At 50.6% G+C, this 16,360-nt stretch overlaps 1 protein-coding gene across 11 annotated transcripts in view; it reads left to right on the top strand.

Annotated features, from left to right (window-relative positions):
- The window catches only part of Tns1 (tensin 1), a 209,401-nt gene that overhangs the window by 105,836 nt on the left and 87,205 nt on the right, over window positions 1-16,360 (top strand). For all 11 annotated transcript variants that reach the window (XR_003848241.1, XM_029559978.1, XM_029559977.1 and 8 more), the window contains 10 exons: window positions 1,206-1,255; window positions 3,462-3,633; window positions 5,643-5,693; window positions 6,652-6,774; window positions 8,676-8,740; window positions 10,123-10,206; window positions 13,748-13,860; window positions 14,170-14,230; window positions 14,334-14,409; window positions 15,008-15,137. Coding sequence is in view for 10 of the 11 variants with exons in the window: in XM_029559978.1 (XP_029415838.1) it covers window positions 1,206-1,255; window positions 3,462-3,633; window positions 5,643-5,693; window positions 6,652-6,774; window positions 8,676-8,740; window positions 10,123-10,206; window positions 13,748-13,860; window positions 14,170-14,230; window positions 14,334-14,409; window positions 15,008-15,137 (925 nt within the window). In the remaining variant the exon portion in view is untranslated. The remainder of the gene's footprint in view (window positions 1-1,205; window positions 1,256-3,461; window positions 3,634-5,642; window positions 5,694-6,651; window positions 6,775-8,675; window positions 8,741-10,122; window positions 10,207-13,747; window positions 13,861-14,169; window positions 14,231-14,333; window positions 14,410-15,007; window positions 15,138-16,360) is intronic.

The following is a 16,360-nucleotide window of genomic DNA, read 5'->3' as shown; positions in this document are numbered from 1 at the left end:
CTGCACTTCATGGGAGCTGGGCTTCGGAGCCCCCGACCCTGCCTACCAGGTACCATACTCTCCTTTTGGGGCCCTGTGGCCAGGCACAGGTCAGAGTGCGAATCCTGCTTGGTCATCAACTTACCAGGGATTTGGGGGTGAGTCACCCTGTGCCTTAGTGTCCTTTTTATTGCAGACTGGTCTTAATGCCTCCAAGGGGAGACTGCCACTTGGTGGCCAGGAAAGGTGACATCTACTTCTGCATGGAGCCAGGTGGTAGAGGAGGTGTCAGCTGCTGGGGGAGAGGAAGGCGGATTTTGATTTTCCATAGGATGTTGGTCCCTTCCCTTTCAGTTGATTTTGATAAAAGAGCAGCACTTAAAACAGCAGCTGTCATTGACTGAGTGCCAGGCACTGTGTGAAGAGCCTCATATACATTTTTTTTTTTTTTTTTTGCATACCCACGCACGCTGCTAAGGGTTGTCCAGTCTTGTGGTGACATTCCACCAGGCTCAGCAGGTTAAGCAGGATGCTGGTGCCCAAAGCCACAGTCTGTGGGGCTCGACTCTATGCTTTCACTGGGTGTCACCCTGTTGCCTTGGGAGATTCAGGCCACGAACTTGAGTCTGTTTAATTTCATACAGTCTACACCCTGGGCATGGGGGCAGGTGAGACAGGTTAGCAGATAGATCCTTAGGAGTCTAGAGCTCTGGGCGCCATTTATAAATTACATGCTGTGCTGTCTCAAACTTTTCCACTGATTGAATGACTCAATGATGTGGCTTTAGATGAGGGGAGAATGAGGGGTGGTAGTAACAGAGGATACAGGTTTAGAGCTAGCCCAAGGGCAGGCACTCTTGACATCTCTGTGGCATTTGTGGTTGCTGGCCCTCTGTGATCTCTGCCTGAGGTTACTACCATGATGCCTGGTGAGTCAGGGTGAGGTGAGTCTTTGCCAGTCTAGGGACTGTTGGTTAGCATGTGCAGGTGTGCTAGCCAGATGGTCGTGTGTCTCTGCGTTGGATATTTTTCCTCTTTATTCTTCTGGGCCTTGCACACAGCAAGCTCTTTTGACTGTGGGTTGCTGTGTGACTGGGGTGTCAGAGTGGTGGGGATGGAGTGGTGGTCAAGGAGAGGGGTGAGGATCTGAGTGTGGCCATTCCCTGGGCCTCTCTCTGCTGTTCCTGTGTCCCCCTTCCTGTAATGCTGTCTCCTCTCTTTTATAGCGCTCTGCAAGAGTCCTGCCAAGTGTCCAGCCACAGCCACAGCCCATCAGGTATGCCTGGCATACAGGAAAAGGATGGGGATGTGGGCATTCTTCTCAAGCCCTGCCCTGGGTCCTGAGACTGATACTGTAAGGCCCTAGTGAGAGGCTCTGGATGGGAAGCCCTTAACTGCAGTCATTGTGTGTTCCAGCATTGAGCCAGACCTTGAACTGAATTCTTTATTTACCTGCATGAGCTCATCAGTTTTTGCAATGTCCCTGAAGGTCTGTGTGTTGGCAGATGAGTTGCTGAGTGTCCATGGTGACTTGTTCAAGGCCACACATTACCCAGAAATGGTACTTAGGACTGGCTGTCAAGGCCTGTACCGATTCTTTCTTTTTGGATAGAGTTTCCGATGATAGGGAATTCTTTGTAGAAGGACTGCTCTCCATACAGGAAGGGGGATGCCCTAGACTCAGGGCCTTGTCCATCCTTAACATGCTCTTGCTTCACTTTCATCCCGAGGCTCCCGAGATACCTAAAGATGCCAGTCCTGATGGGTGGCTGGAGTTCCTGGTGGTTGTAGCTTAGCCACTACCTGTTGGTAGACCAAGGTACCTCCTTTAAGGATCCTGCCTGTCTGTCCCCTGCTGCTGGGAGCAGATTTATGGCTGGCAGGGATGGAGTACAATGCTGATCTTGTCCAGCTGGTGGTGGTGTTCTGCCTTGGCATCCTTTCTGGGAACCAGCCTGGCACTAAAGCTAGTTCAGGCTACCTCTGACTTAGGCCCATCACCCCCTTGGCTGCTCTTGTTCCCTGCCTTGCAGAGGGAGAGGCTGGAAAGATAGGGGCTGGGTTTAGGAGTCTTTCTATCGAGCAGTGCCTTCCCTAGAGCTGAGACCCAGGGACTATGGAGCGTGGAGGGCACTCCAGGTCACCTTGGCCCCCTGTGGAGGGTGCTCCAGGTCATTCTGGCTGCCTGTCTTTATATTGTATCAGTATTTGGGCTAAATGTGCAGGTAGCTTTGTGTCCTTGCCCTTGGGTACTCAATAGCTTGGGGTCATAGCACTGCCCCACCGACTACCAAGAGAACTTTACCATAGGGCCAAGGAGTGGTTGTGTTTCAGGTCCAGCTCTAACTGGGTTCCTTGCCCCTGGTTCTTGGTCTCCCCATCACTTGGTTCTCTGTCATCTCAGCAAAGAAAAGCCGTAGGCTGTCCTTGAATTTCCCTCTCTCCACACCCATACACACACTTGTGCCCACGTCAACCCTCTGGATTTTTCTAGGCTCCACAGTGCCTCTGGAGCTTTCTGTCACTAGGGCCAGAAAGGGTCTAACACTAAAAGTCCTCCAGTCTCAACTTAATGCTGTAGGGAAGGTTAGCAGAATGGAACGAGAGTGTTGCTCACTTTGGATAGAGAGGGAAGCCATTCTAGGAGATGGTTATGGGGTAACTTGTGTGGGGTGAGGGGGAAGGAGGTACCCCTAGTGGGCAACTTGGGCTCCTCCTCTGGTAGAAAAGCAGATGTGTAAATCTGCGAGCTCTGTGCTCCCCTCACCTAGCACCTAGGAGAGGGGCAACTGCTGGCCCAGGGGTTCTTAGGACGCTGGGTGTCACTGCAGCAAAGACCCAACAACCTCTCACTTCTCTTTACCAATGAGGGAGGCCTGGGCTAAGAAGGACCTTTGCAAGTGTTGGGAGAAGCCAGAGGTAGAGGAGCGGCAGGGACAAAAGGGAGGCAGGGGTCAGGCTACCTCAGGGAATAAAAAACACATCTGGCTCTGGGTCAGCCCCTTCCCCAGGGAGGCCTCCTGTCCTTGTACTTTGGAAAGCAAGGAGATGGCCAGGGCTCTGTTCTAGAATGCTGGGGAGCACTAGCCAAGGCACTCTTTCCCTCTTCTGCATCCTCCTAGAAACTTCTATCTGACTAACTGGCCACAGTGTGTTAGATGCAGGGCTGGGCTCCTCACTGGGAAGGCCTGGCCTCTGGCCTCTGGACCACAGGTTGATGAGGACTGAGACTTGCTTTCTTCTCTATTTAGTACGGATAAGGTCTCAGATTCTTACTGCCCTGTGCCCAGCTTGATGTCTGGTGCTCTTGGCCACTGTACTGGCTTCTCTCAACTTGGCCTCTGGCCTTGGCATTTGGGCAGGGGCTCAGCCACACTCCCTGGCTGGATATGTGGCCCATGCATGGTGTCAGGTGCTGACCTGTGAGCCTACCCTGGAGGCTGGGTTGTAACTTGGATCCCTCCTCTACTCAATCCCTCTAGAAACATGAGCGTGAACCGTGCCATGGAGGACAGCTGTGAGCTGGACCTGGTATATGTCACTGAGCGGATCATCGCCGTGTCCTTTCCCAGCACAGCCAATGAGGAGAACTTCCGCAGCAACCTCCGAGAGGTGGCCCAGATGCTCAAATCCAAACATGGGGGCAGCTACCTGGTGAGTAGGCTTGCTCTTCCTCCTGCTTGCCACCTCTGCACCACGAGTCTCTGCCCACTCCCCATGCCAGCGCCCCTGCCCTTGGTCACCCTGGGCATCCTGTAGAGTCCATACCTTTACTCTCTCTCTGAGAGTTGATCCTCAGGAGAACATTTGCAGTGGAACACAGTGTCTGGAACCAAGTATATGTGAGTCTGTGTGTGCACATGTGTGTGAGTTATATGGATATGTGAGATTGCATGTGAGAGTGTGTGACTGTGTATGTGTGATTGTGTCAGTGTTCAGATGAGGAGAAAACAAGGACACAAGTTCATGTTGCTGAGTGCACACCCCAAGCCAGGCCCTGTGCGAACCTCTTCACCTTCTAGACAGCCCAGGAGACAGACCTGCGCTCAGGATGGCAGAGCTGCTATTGGTGCCTCTTAAAAGCTCTGGGACACAATGTGCAATTTTGGGGACCTTGTGACTGGCCTAGAGAGTTACCAGATGTGGGGGAGTGGTTGGTAGAGATCTTACTGCAGGAAAGTGGTCTGTCCTGGGGGAAGGGCTCTGGTCCATGTACAGGAAGGTGCACATGACCTGGACTGCTGACCCAAAGCCCTTGAGTGCTGCCTGAAGCATTTAGTGGGCCTGGGCTGGAGGAGACTGCATGAAGGCCCCAGGGCTGCTAGAACATATGGCCACACACTATGTAACTTAAAATGACAGGAATGTTTTGTGCCACGTGTTCTGGAAGCTGGGCATCTAGGTGGTATCCAGGTGGTGTCCAGGCCATACATACTCCTTTGAACCTCAGAGGGATAACAACTAGGCATTCCCTGGCTCATGGCTACATCACTTCATTCTCTGCTCCTACCTTAACATCGCCTTCCCTGTCTGTCTGTCCTTTCCTCTGGTTATAAGGACATCAGTGGTTGGTCTTAGGCCCTCCCTGAATCAGGGATGACTCCTAATGAGACCCTTAACTACTTAATGAAAGCTGTACCCCAAGTTTGATTGAATTCTGAAGTTCTGAGTGACTATGCATTTGGTGGGGCACTATTCAACCCACTGTAGAAACCTGTCCATCGGTTGTGTTGGGGTGATATAAAGAGCCTGGCTTTAAACATCAGAAAATTCTGCATTCCCATTCTGGCTCTATGTTGACTGAATGTTTAATCTTGACCATTAGTTTCTCTGGGCCTTAATTTTCCCATCTGCAGAATGGGGCTAGTATTAATTTCCTCTTACGGCTATTAGAGAATGAAGCGAGCTGAAAGATGAAAAGTCCTGAGTGTGGGACTGGTAGGAGGGAGTGGATATCACTGAGTGGTAACCATTAATAATGTCACAAGGCATATTCCTTAATGGTATTGGAAGTGCCTGGGATCCTCTGACTTCAGGAGTGCAGTATTCTGGGATTATGTTTGTCCTCTGTCACCCCCCGCCCCACCTTCTGCTTACTCCAGTGCCTGTTTTCTCTCCTCCGAGCAGATGACAATGACAACACAGCTGCTATTGAACTTCCTGGTGACAGGGTAGAGGCAGGCAATTCTGAATGCAGGAGACAGGGTGGTCTCCAGGGTGTGGGTAGGCACCAGGATACCTTGCACCCTGTGGTGGAAGGGCTCCAGGACAGAGCAGCAGCATCATGAGGTACAGTTCTAAAGCCAGAGGTAGTTACCTGCTGTTACTCGCACCACTGGGCTGGGCTCTGTCCCCTCTCATCCCCAGTTCATGATGTCCATTAGCAACAGCTCAGTGCAGCCCTTACTTTTCCTGAGAACCTGTGGCTGATCTGTCAGCCAGTGCGTTCAGTGGAGGACAAATTTCTGTCAGGGAGAGGGGCAGAATGACAGCAGTGACAGGAGGCCAGGAGCTGACGGCTGGCCTGTGCCTGGGCCCCTGGATACAGAGACAGTTAGGCTCTATGGGCTGTGCAGAGGTCTCTTTAGAGGAGCAGGAAATGACCAGAGGCTCTCCACTTCTTCCTCTGACTCTTCCTGGTCTCTTCCTCTGTCTCCCTCTAGCTGTTCAACCTCTCGGAGAGGAGGCCTGACATCACGAAGCTCCACACCAAGGTGAGTGGTGACTGTTTTGGGGATCACTTAGCCCGGCCTGGGAGAGCAGGAGAGCAAACACACTCCCTCCTGTGTAGGGCCATGACAGTTCTAAGTTCAAGGGCATCTCACATCTGCAAAGTGGACAATAACATTGATAGTTACCATGGTACCAACTCTGGACAGTTCAGTGTGACACGTGGCTTCTGACCTCATCTGCCCCAGAGTGAGAACATAGGGGTATCTGGGATAAAGCTTGAGTCGTACCTCTGTGGTAGAGGCTCCTACCACCAGGGTTTACTTTGTTTGCTTGTTGAGTCATGGGAGACTTTTCTGGGGACCTTGGCTCCCATCCTGGATTCTGGTGCTTGTTGCTGTGTGACCTCAGGCAGGCGACAGACTTCTCTAGGCCTCGGATTGTGTCTCTGAAGGTGGATATCTGGCTTAGGAGTGTTCTGTGGGCCCTGCCAAGTAGGGGGGCTCCTTGCCTTCAATGTTCTGTGAGGTTAGAGAGGGCTTGAGGAACATGGAGTCCTGCTTCTGCACCCTCAGACCTCTCTCACAGACCTCTCTCACAGGCTCTGAAATGGACAGTCTTTATGTCCAGGGCTCAGAGAAGAGCTATGAACACTAGGGAGCCTTTATCTTCCTCTCTCGTCCTGAATCAATCAGCCTTGGGCTGGCCATGGAGGGGAGCTGGAGGGCTGGGCTTGGGCCCCTCTAGGGGTGTGAGTTCACAGTCACACGCTGTGCACCTTGGAGTCTTTGCTACACACCCTGTGAGGAAGCTGGGCCTGAGGCTTTACTGTGAGCCCAGATCCAGGATCATGGCCTTTGATCTTCACACCCTGCCTCTCAGCAGGACTGGTGACAGGGCAAGAGCTGTGGCTTGGTGCTGGTAGCCAGTGCCATGCTGCCCTAGCTGGCTAGGTAGAGTCCCTGAGTCTTCCTTTTCTTATTTCTCCTGTCTGGGCTATAGGTCCTGGAATTTGGCTGGCCTGACCTTCACACACCAGCCCTGGAGAAGATCTGCAGTGTATGCAAAGCCATGGACACTTGGCTCAACGCAGACCCCCACAATGTGGTCGTTCTCCACAACAAGGTCAGAACGTGGCTGTGTGTGAGTGTGTGCGCGCGCGCGTGTGCGTGCGTGCATCTGTGTGCTTGTTGCTGTTGTGACCTCAGGCAGGCAACAGTTCTTTGGGCCTCGGACTGTATTTGAGTATATATGTATATGTATGTATGCGTGTGTGTGCACTCCTGAGTATGTGTGTGTATATGTATGTATGCGTGTGTGCACTCCTGAGTATGTGTGTGTATATGTATGTATGCGTGTGTGCGCACTCCTGAGTATGTGTATGTATATGTATGTATGCGTGTGTGTGCACTCCTGAGTATGTGTGTGTATATGTATGTATGCGTGTGTGCGCACTCCTGAGTATGTGTATGTATATGTATGTATGCGTGTGTGTGCACTCCTGAGTATGTGTGTGTATATGTATGTATGCGTGTGTGCACTCCTGAGTATGTGTATGTATATGTATGTATGCGTGTGTGTGCACTCCTGAGTATGTGTGTGTATATGTATGTATGCGTGTGTGCGCACTCCTGAGTATGTGTATGTATATGTATGTATGCGTGTGTGTGCACTCCTGAGTCTGTGTGTGTATATGTATGTATGCGTGTGTGCGCACTCCTGAGTATGTGTATGTATATGTATGTATGCGTGTGTGTGCACTCCTGAGTCTGTGTGTGTATATGTATGTATGCGTGTGTGCGCACTCCTGAGTATGTGTATGTATATGTATGTATGCGTGTGTGTGCACTCCTGAGTCTGTGTGTGTATATGTATGTATGCGTGTGTGCGCACTCCTGAGTATGTGTATGTATATGTATGTATGCGTGTGTGTGCACTCCTGAGTCTGTGTGTGTATATGTATGTATGCGTGTGTGCGCACTCCTGAGTATGTGTATGTATATGTATGTATGCGTGTGTGTGCACTCCTGAGTCTGTGTGTGTATATGTATGTATGCGTGTGTGCGCACTCCTGAGTATGTGTATGTATATGTATGTATGCGTGTGTGTGCACTCCTGAGTCTGTGTGTGTATATGTATGTATGCGTGTGTGCGCACTCCTGAGTATGTGTATGTATATGTATGTATGCGTGTGTGTGCACTCCTGAGTCTGTGTGTGTATATGTATGTATGCGTGTGTGCGCACTCCTGAGTATGTGTATGTATATGTATGTATGCGTGTGTGTGCACTCCTGAGTCTGTGTGTGTATATGTATGTATGCGTGTGTGCGCACTCCTGAGTATGTGTATGTATATGTATGTATGCGTGTGTGTGCACTCCTGAGTCTGTGTGTGTATATGTATGTATGCGTGTGTGCGCACTCCTGAGTATGTGTATGTATATGTATGTATGCGTGTGTGTGCACTCCTGAGTCTGTGTGTGTATATGTATGTATGCGTGTGTGCGCACTCCTGAGTATGTGTATGTATATGTATGTATGCGTGTGTGTGCACTCCTGAGTCTGTGTGTGTATATGTATGTATGCGTGTGTGCGCACTCCTGAGTATGTGTATGTATATGTATGTATGCGTGTGTGTGCACTCCTGAGTATGTGTGTGTATATGTATGTATGCGTGTGTGCACTCCTGAGTATGTGTATGTATATGTATGTATGCGTGTGTGCACTCCTGAGTATGTGTACTTGCCTGTGTGTTGGGATTGTATGAGTGTGCTCATCTATCCGTTTGCATTTCCCATTCTAGAACATGATAGATTCTGTCTCAGGGTGTGACTCCAGGAAGTGGGGACAGCAGCTTGTGTTACCCGCTGAGGCTGGCTTTTTGGTCTCAGTTCCCTCTGCTTCTGTGCCCAGTGTTCCCTTCCTTCTTTTGCTTTCTCTGCACCCACTCCTGACTCCTAGGCTTCTTGGATAGGCTTTGGCAGCGGGGCCTGTTGAAGAGAAATGATTGCTTTCTGCTTCTTTCAGGGAAACCGAGGCAGGATTGGGGTTGTCATTGCTGCGTACATGCACTACAGCAACATTTCAGCCAGGTGAGAGGTCGGCTGTCCTCCATCCCAGCTTCTGTGTTCTGAACACTGACGCTGTGACACCCTTTCCCCACTTCCATGGTTTCCACCTTCCCTAAGGTGGGAGGATTGGATGGAAGAGCAGGAGGGGTGAGGGGTACAGGATCCCCTGGTGATGGAGAAAGTGCTTTCCCCAGCTGTGAGGTAGGATGGGAACAGTTGGCAGCAAGGAGAGCTATCCCCTCGGCAGCTTGGGGGTCCACTTGTCCTCACTTAGCTGCTTTCTGTTTCCCTGGGTGAGCTAAGAAGAATCAGAAAGAGATGCCACTTAGGAACTGGGCCCAGGGAACCATCTGGAACTTACCTTTGGTCAGCAGGGCCCTCTTCCTGCCTGAGTATTTGGGAGCAAGAATAGAACCAGCCAGTGTACAGATTTCATTCTGACACCACTCAGCACAGAGGTCAAAGCTTCCCTCCTCATGTGCTTCATCCCGCATGGTTGCCCAGAGGCTGCTGTGCCTAGGTTCATGTCATAATGATGCTGGGCAGGTTGCAGAGGGCACAGCCCAGGCTCTGCCCCTGAGGACCTTAAATTTTAAATAAATTTATCAGCAGCAACAGCAACATAAGCAGCCAGGGTCATCTCTGTGAAAGTGTAGCGACTAGAAGTGGGTTGGGGATATGTGGTCAGCGCCACCTGTGGCCATAGGAACTTAATGGCTTCCTGTAAGGCCTGGGGGAGGAGCTGTGGATAGGGATGGAAGGCCTGGCAAGTGTGGAGTCAGAGAAGATTTGAGGTAGACAGGGTAGCAGAGAGCAGTAGCCTTGTGGACCTCAATGAGGACTTTGAGTTTACTGTGTGATGGAAAGTCACTGGAGTGTCAAGAATAGGGGGCCTTGTGATCTGTCTTGTTACTTCGGCATGGCCTCTATGTGCTTGGAGGATAGGTGGTGGGTTGTATGGAGGGCATGGGAAACCAGCCCAGCCTTGTATCTGCTGAGTGGGGACCCTGCCTAGTACTTATACACCTATGGATACCAAACTCCTAATGGGTCTAACCTCACCCTCCTTAAAACTTTGAGGAAGGGGCAGTTGTCACTCTTGTTTGGCTGTTAAGGGAAATGGTTTTATGGGAAGGATTAAGTCTCAGGGAGGCCTAGAGATGAGCTCCCAAGCCACCTGGCCCCAGAGCCCCCGGCTGAGCACTGTATCATGCTGATGGAAGGTTCTGGAGCATACCCTTCCTGAAGGCTTCTCAGTGCAGCATGGCTGGAGGAGGAGTCTGTCTTCCCACCAGGACCAGGGCTGGCTGGAGGACTCTGTAGGCCAAGGGGCACTGGTATAAGGGGACAAAGGCCCTTGGGTGTGGAAGTGGGGTTCTCTGACTACTCGTGTCTCCCCACAGTGCTGACCAGGCTCTGGACCGGTTTGCAATGAAGAGATTCTATGAGGACAAGATTGTACCTATTGGTCAGCCATCCCAGAGGAGGTGGGTACCCTGGGCTGGTGGCCTACTATGTGCATGCACTCCCTGTGGCGGGACTGGCCTTGTGTACTCATGGGATGGGCAGCTGCTTAACTGAGGGTCTATCTACCAACTCGGAGTAGCGTGGGCTTGGATAGGGACACCACAGGTTGGTATGTCAGTTGGCTTCTGAGGCCTCTGAAGAAAGCAGATTGTTGTGGTGGGGCTCTAGATTGTGTATGTATGTGTGTGAGGGGGCATGTACCTTTGTAAGACACTTGTTGTTCTTGGTCCTGGAAGCAGGATGGCTTCAGTGTGTGTGGATGAGTACACAAGACACTGATGTCCCTGATGCCTGTCCTGGGAAGTCACGAGCACTATGATAAAGGGTACCTTCTCTTGGGAGAATTTATCATACTTTGCTAAGGACCCAAGCCACATGGTCTCATTGGAGTGTCATAATAATATCTGGGCCAGGATGGCTGACTGGCTGCTTGGCTGGCTGGATTCATTCACTCACTCATTCGGCAACATTGGGGAACTCTACTGTAGCTGTAGGCACTGAGGTAGCAGACTTCTAATAGAGCAGCGTCCCTTTCTAGAAAGAACTGTGCCACAAAGAGACAATGCCAGATGGGAGGGAGGGCGACACATACACACACACATACACATACACATATATGGGGGAGAGAGGGTGAGAGAAGAGAGAGAAGGGGTAGAGGGGAGAGAAAGGAGAGAGAGAGAGAAGAGAAAAGAGAGGTCAGGGAGAGAAGACAGGAGGGGAGGCATTACTACAGAGCAGAGACGTGATGCTGGGAAGGGGCTATCTCCATGGGGACAGTCTGGAGTCTCTGGGTGGAGGTGATATGGAGCCCTAACTGGGACAGTGGTGATGGCCTGGGGCATCCTCCTTTTACAGATGAGAAGCCTGAGGCAGAGTGGGGATGAGGCCAGAGGCCACACTGAGCGGTGGCTGAGCTGGAATGTACACGCAGGCCCAGGGAAGCTTGTGGGCCAGGGAGGTGCCCAGCTGTGCTGCCCACCACCTTGCAGGCTTCTGCCCACTGACAGCATGTGGTTCAGTGGTATCTGACCCACAGGAGGCCAAGGGCAGTGTCAGGGTCAGCTAGTCATGAGGAGGCTGCAGCCGTGCCAAGTCCAAGCCCACGCTGAAGACCTGGAGTGTTGGGACTCGGGTCCTCCTGGTATGGCTTCAAGTGGTGGGCCTACTGCCTTTCTGTGCTGGGTCAGCACCACTGTCACTCAGGGGACAGGGTGCAGAATCTGTCACTCAAGAGCTGCTGGGTACAAGCTTCCTGTGAACAATTGTGTGTTCATGAATAGAAGATTATTCCAATGCTAATAAGTGTTTTGAAGGAAGTTCAAAGCATGACTGCTAGAATTATGTGGTAGGCAAGGGGCTGGTTCAAAGCGACATATGACATGGGTTAGGTCTGAGTGGGGAGCTAAAGTTGGTGGCGGGAAATCTGGGCAGAGGGGACAGAAGGCATGGAGACCCAAGGCCAAAGCTTCTACCTCCCCCCAACAACCCACAGACTTGCTGGGCCAAGCACTGAACCTGCACACACGGGCCTGGCCTGCACACATGATTAGTATGGTCACCTTTGATCTTGAAAGATACGGGCTGCTAAGAGACTTGACAGTTGCTATGGCCTGCTGTGGCTTGGAGAAGGTGAACTGAGCAGCCACTGCAAGATGGGCAGAGGAGACCTAGAGAACAAGGTTCTCCAGGCTGCACGAATGGCTGTGCCAAGGGCTTCTGCTCAGGTCTCATGCTATGCAGTCTGCATGTACATTTTACCTGTGTGTATTAGTGGTGTCTCCCCACAGCTCCCATCTGTCACTGCTTCTTCTGAGGGTGGGGGCGCCCTCTCTGCCCACATAAGAAAGTGCAGCTGTCAGTTTCCGGAACATTCTCTGCCACTTTCCCCAGCTGCCTTCTTGTTAGTGTTGCTTATAGGGAACTGGACGGTTAGAAGAGAGGAAGGCAAGGAGCAAGGGGAGGGGCTTTGCATATAGTTCCCTATTCTTTGTCACCCGCCCTCTGGACTCATTGTCCCCAGTACACAGACACATCCTGTTGGTCTGCTCAGGAGATCTGATGGGAACCCACCATTCCAGGTTTCCGGTTTAAGTAACGGGCTGAGCAGTGCCCTGAATAGGAGTAGGCGCTGCCCATCAGATTATCTTGCTAGGGGAGGCTGAGGTGGCCCCACCCAGGTCCAGGGACAGAAGCCCTCAGGCCTGGAGGAGGGCCAAAAGATTGGGGGTGAGGGGGGCTGTTGTCCTGGTCTCACAGTCCTCCTCATGGAGCTATTGGCTCTCTTGGAGTGCCAGGCTTCATTTGATTGGTCTGTCTGATTCAGCCTGGTGTTCTCTAGCAATCAGAAAAGGAGGAAGTGTTGACCAATCAATAGCAAAAGATTGACTTGTGGTTCAGGATACACTGGAGGCAGGCTTCTCTCCTGCCCCCTCTCATCCCCTGCCTTGTCTGTTCTTGCTGGGTGTGACCACCCTTTCTGGATCTGATTTTCCCTTTCTGTTCAGAAAGACAAGAGGCCAGGCCTTCCTTTCTACCAACAAGATCTTTGTTAAAAAAAAAAAAAAAATCAGGAGATGTTGGGACTGGTGATGTAGCTGCCTAGCATGCATCAGGCCCTGGGTTCAATTCCTAGCACTAAAAACAAAACAAAACAAAACCAAAACAACCAAAAATCCCAAACAAGTAAATAAACTATAAGCAACCAACTAACCCCACAAACCAACCTAACAATAGGATACTTAGTGGAAGTTAATTATCTCAAATCCAAAATGAGTAAATTAATGTAGAGGACTAATACATTTCACATGATATAAAGTAAGTCTGTAATTATTAAGTTCTTACTGTTTGTTGGGATGACTTCCAATTGTTCTGTGTACAAATCTGGATTTGTTTGCCTTTCCCTCAGCACCTAGTATTGCTATCTTCAGGCCCTAGCACTAGATCATTTCAGAAGGTCTCTAATAGACTTTACTCACTACTCTCTTTTTAAGTGTGTATGTGTGTGTGTGTGTGTGTGTGTGTGTGTGTGTGTGTGTGTGTGAACCAGGGCCTAATGTAAGCTTGGAGTGAGTATAGTCATCAGCTTAGTTTGGCTCAGCCAGGCTGTCAGGGGTGTTTGGTTGGGCAGCCCGCCTAATGCAGATGTGACCTGCTAAATTATGCCTGCCAGTGATGTTGGTGTGGTTCCCAGGCTGGGAGTGAGATGAGAGAGAGAGGCTCATGTTCATCAGTAGGGGGCACCAGAGAACGCCAGTGGCTCTGGCTGTAATCTCAGGTCTCTAATACATTCTTTTCCTACTGGGGCTCTGAGCAAACCTGGAGGCCTGCTGGGCAAGATCTCAGCTAGGAGCCTAGGTGGCCTCCAAGGCTGCATGTGTCTTCGGGGTGGTGTTCTTGAAAAAAGGATGAATGGATGGAGAGATAGATAAATGTGTGCATGGATAGATGGAGGGAGAGATGACTGTCCTAACCCTCCCCTGAAGCCACCGTACCCCTATACAGGTACGTGCACTACTTCAGCGGCCTGCTCTCCGGCTCCATCAAAATGAACAACAAGCCCTTGTTTCTGCACCACGTGATCATGCATGGCATCCCCAACTTTGAGTCTAAAGGAGGTACCTGCTCCTTCCCATCCCTCCAGCCCCCATCTCCTATGCTGTGGAGTTGTCAGGCTTGTGTGGGGTGCTCAGCTGAGCCCAGGGACCTGAATTCTATTCATCTGCAATGTGGGGCTGACATCTAGCACTATCTAGTGGCAGACACTGGAGGAGGCGATGTTTTAGCTAGTAAAAATGTCTTTGAAGTAGAAAGTCAGTATTTCTTCTTCTTGCTTCCCTGTTTCTATTTTCTCCTTTTCCCTCCCTGTGTTCCTCATCTCCCCAATGATTTCTGCCTCTTAGCTCACAACTGCCCTTCTCTGACAGGATGCCGGCCATTTCTCCGCATCTACCAGGCCATGCAACCTGTGTACACGTCAGGCATTTAGTAAGTAGTCTGTGTGAGCCAGGATGGGCCTTGGGGCAGGAGGAAGGGCAGAAGTGAGCATGTTCCCTCAGTAGCACTCTCCCTCATCACCTTTCTCCTTCAGCAATATCCCAGGAGACAGCCAGACCAGCATCTGCATCACCATTGAGCCAGGGCTGCTCCTCAAGGGAGACATCTTGGTGAGTGTTGCCCTCCTCCTTAAGTCTCCCTTGTCTTGTCCACCCTGGGGACATGCAGGTGCTCCTGGAGAGCTTCTGGACTTGGAACTGTGGCCTCCCATGGTTCCTATAAGCTCTGCTAACCTCCCACAGTCAAGTACCTTGTCCTTCGTACCCCCTACCTTGGACTGGGCCTTCCTTTCCTTTCCTGGCCTTATCTTTTGTTCTGGGACATCTCCAAGTAACTACCACTCATTGTGAACTGTGATCTCCTGGCTCTCTCCTGGTGACAAGACGCTCCAATTCTAACCTCAGTCCTGCCTGTTGTAGTTCAAGGCTGCTTTACCTTTATCCATTCTTACCTGTACACTGGAACTTCTAAAGGACATTTTCTTACAAGTCAAGATTCCCTCTCCCCACCACCTCTCTGTTCTAGAAGTTTTCCCAGAGAGCTCTGAGATCTCATTTGATGTCAGTGATCTCTCTCTCTCTCTCTCTCTCTCTCTCTCTCTCTCTCTCTCTCTCTCTCGGGTTTGGGGTGATCCTTGGGTCTCAACCAGTGCCAACCAGGAGGCTTCTGTGGACCTGACCTTCCACCCTCTGTCCCCTTTCTACCCAGCTGAAGTGCTACCACAAGAAGTTCCGGAGTCCAGCCCGAGATGTCATCTTCCGTGTACAGTTCCACACCTGTGCCATCCATGACCTAGGGGTTGTCTTTGGGAAAGAAGACCTGGATGATGCCTTCAAAGGTAAAATAACTGGGTTGGGCAGGGTGGGGCTCTTGTGGCAGGTTAGGAGTACAGTGTGAGGGTGAGTATGGGGCCATCTTTTCTGAGCCACATGGTCTGCCTAGTCTTGGAGTGGGGGCGTCTTTGTGACAGTGGGAGAGAACTGAGAGAGAATCAGGTCAGGGCTGAGATTGGACTGGTCTAGGAATTCAAATTGTAGTAGAAACTGAGAAAAATTCCTTCTGGTCCTACTCCCCTGGGTTGATTTGTGTCTTACACCCCTTCCCTGGTGCTCATCCCAGATCTCCGTAGGGTCCCCATCTCTGGTCCCTATCCTTCTGACCATTGACAGTTCTTCAGCATTCACTGAGCACATGTCATGGCCTAGGCTTAATAGGAATCAAAGTGAAATGACATGATCTCTGTGTTGGTGGAGCTAAAAGATCTCAGAGAGGTAGCCATGGCAGAGACAAGCATCCCATAGAGGGGGGCACAAATGAGGAGGGATCGTAGCAGTGTGGAGGCTCCCAGGGGAGGCTGGGGCCTTCAGTCCATTTAAGGCTCTGTCTGTACCACATTCAGGCCCAGTGTGTACAGATCTATATCTTTATCACACCATCCATCCATCTAGCTATCCATCTGCATATTTATTCCCTTACTCACCTGTTAATACACTCATTCACCCATCTACCCATTCATCCATTCGTCTACATATATACTATTTTTAAAATAATTTACCGAGAATTTCATACATGCCTATAAGGTGTTTTGATCAAATTCATGCCCACTTCCTCCCCTCCAGCTCCTCCCATAGCTCCCCATCACTTTTTTCTGATAACTTTATATACTCTTATTTCTTCTTTTCTTTTTTTATGAGGCTTTTTGCTACTCTAACATTCCCCCCTCTGAAGAGGTAACCCTAAAATCTTTAAAGGATTAGATAAAAGCTCTCAAATACTTTAGACATTTTTGGCCTTTGGAATGGAGTATGCTGCCAAGAGGCCCAAGGACATTGTGAGTTTTAGCCAAGAAACTGGATACTTTTCTCTGGGGTCTTTTTACCCTAACTGCTTAGCCAGTTTCTACCTCCTATTCTTATCACGCCATCCTCTGAAGAGGTTACCCAACTTGTGGATAGGGAATTGGAATGCAGACTGCTCTGGTTTCTTCCATGCTGAACAGGGATGCAGGATGAGGCAATTGGGGTACCTCTTCAGTGGGTCTATCTAAAAGACTCCCAAATT

The sequence above is a fragment of the Nannospalax galili genome, unplaced genomic scaffold, assembly GCF_000622305.1.
Source record: "Nannospalax galili isolate Female #2095 unplaced genomic scaffold, S.galili_v1.0 scaffold127, whole genome shotgun sequence".
Classification (NCBI taxonomy): domain Eukaryota; kingdom Metazoa; phylum Chordata; class Mammalia; order Rodentia; family Spalacidae; genus Nannospalax; species Nannospalax galili.
Note: the sequence above shows the minus strand (reverse complement) of the source record. Positions and strands in the feature narration are given on the sequence as shown.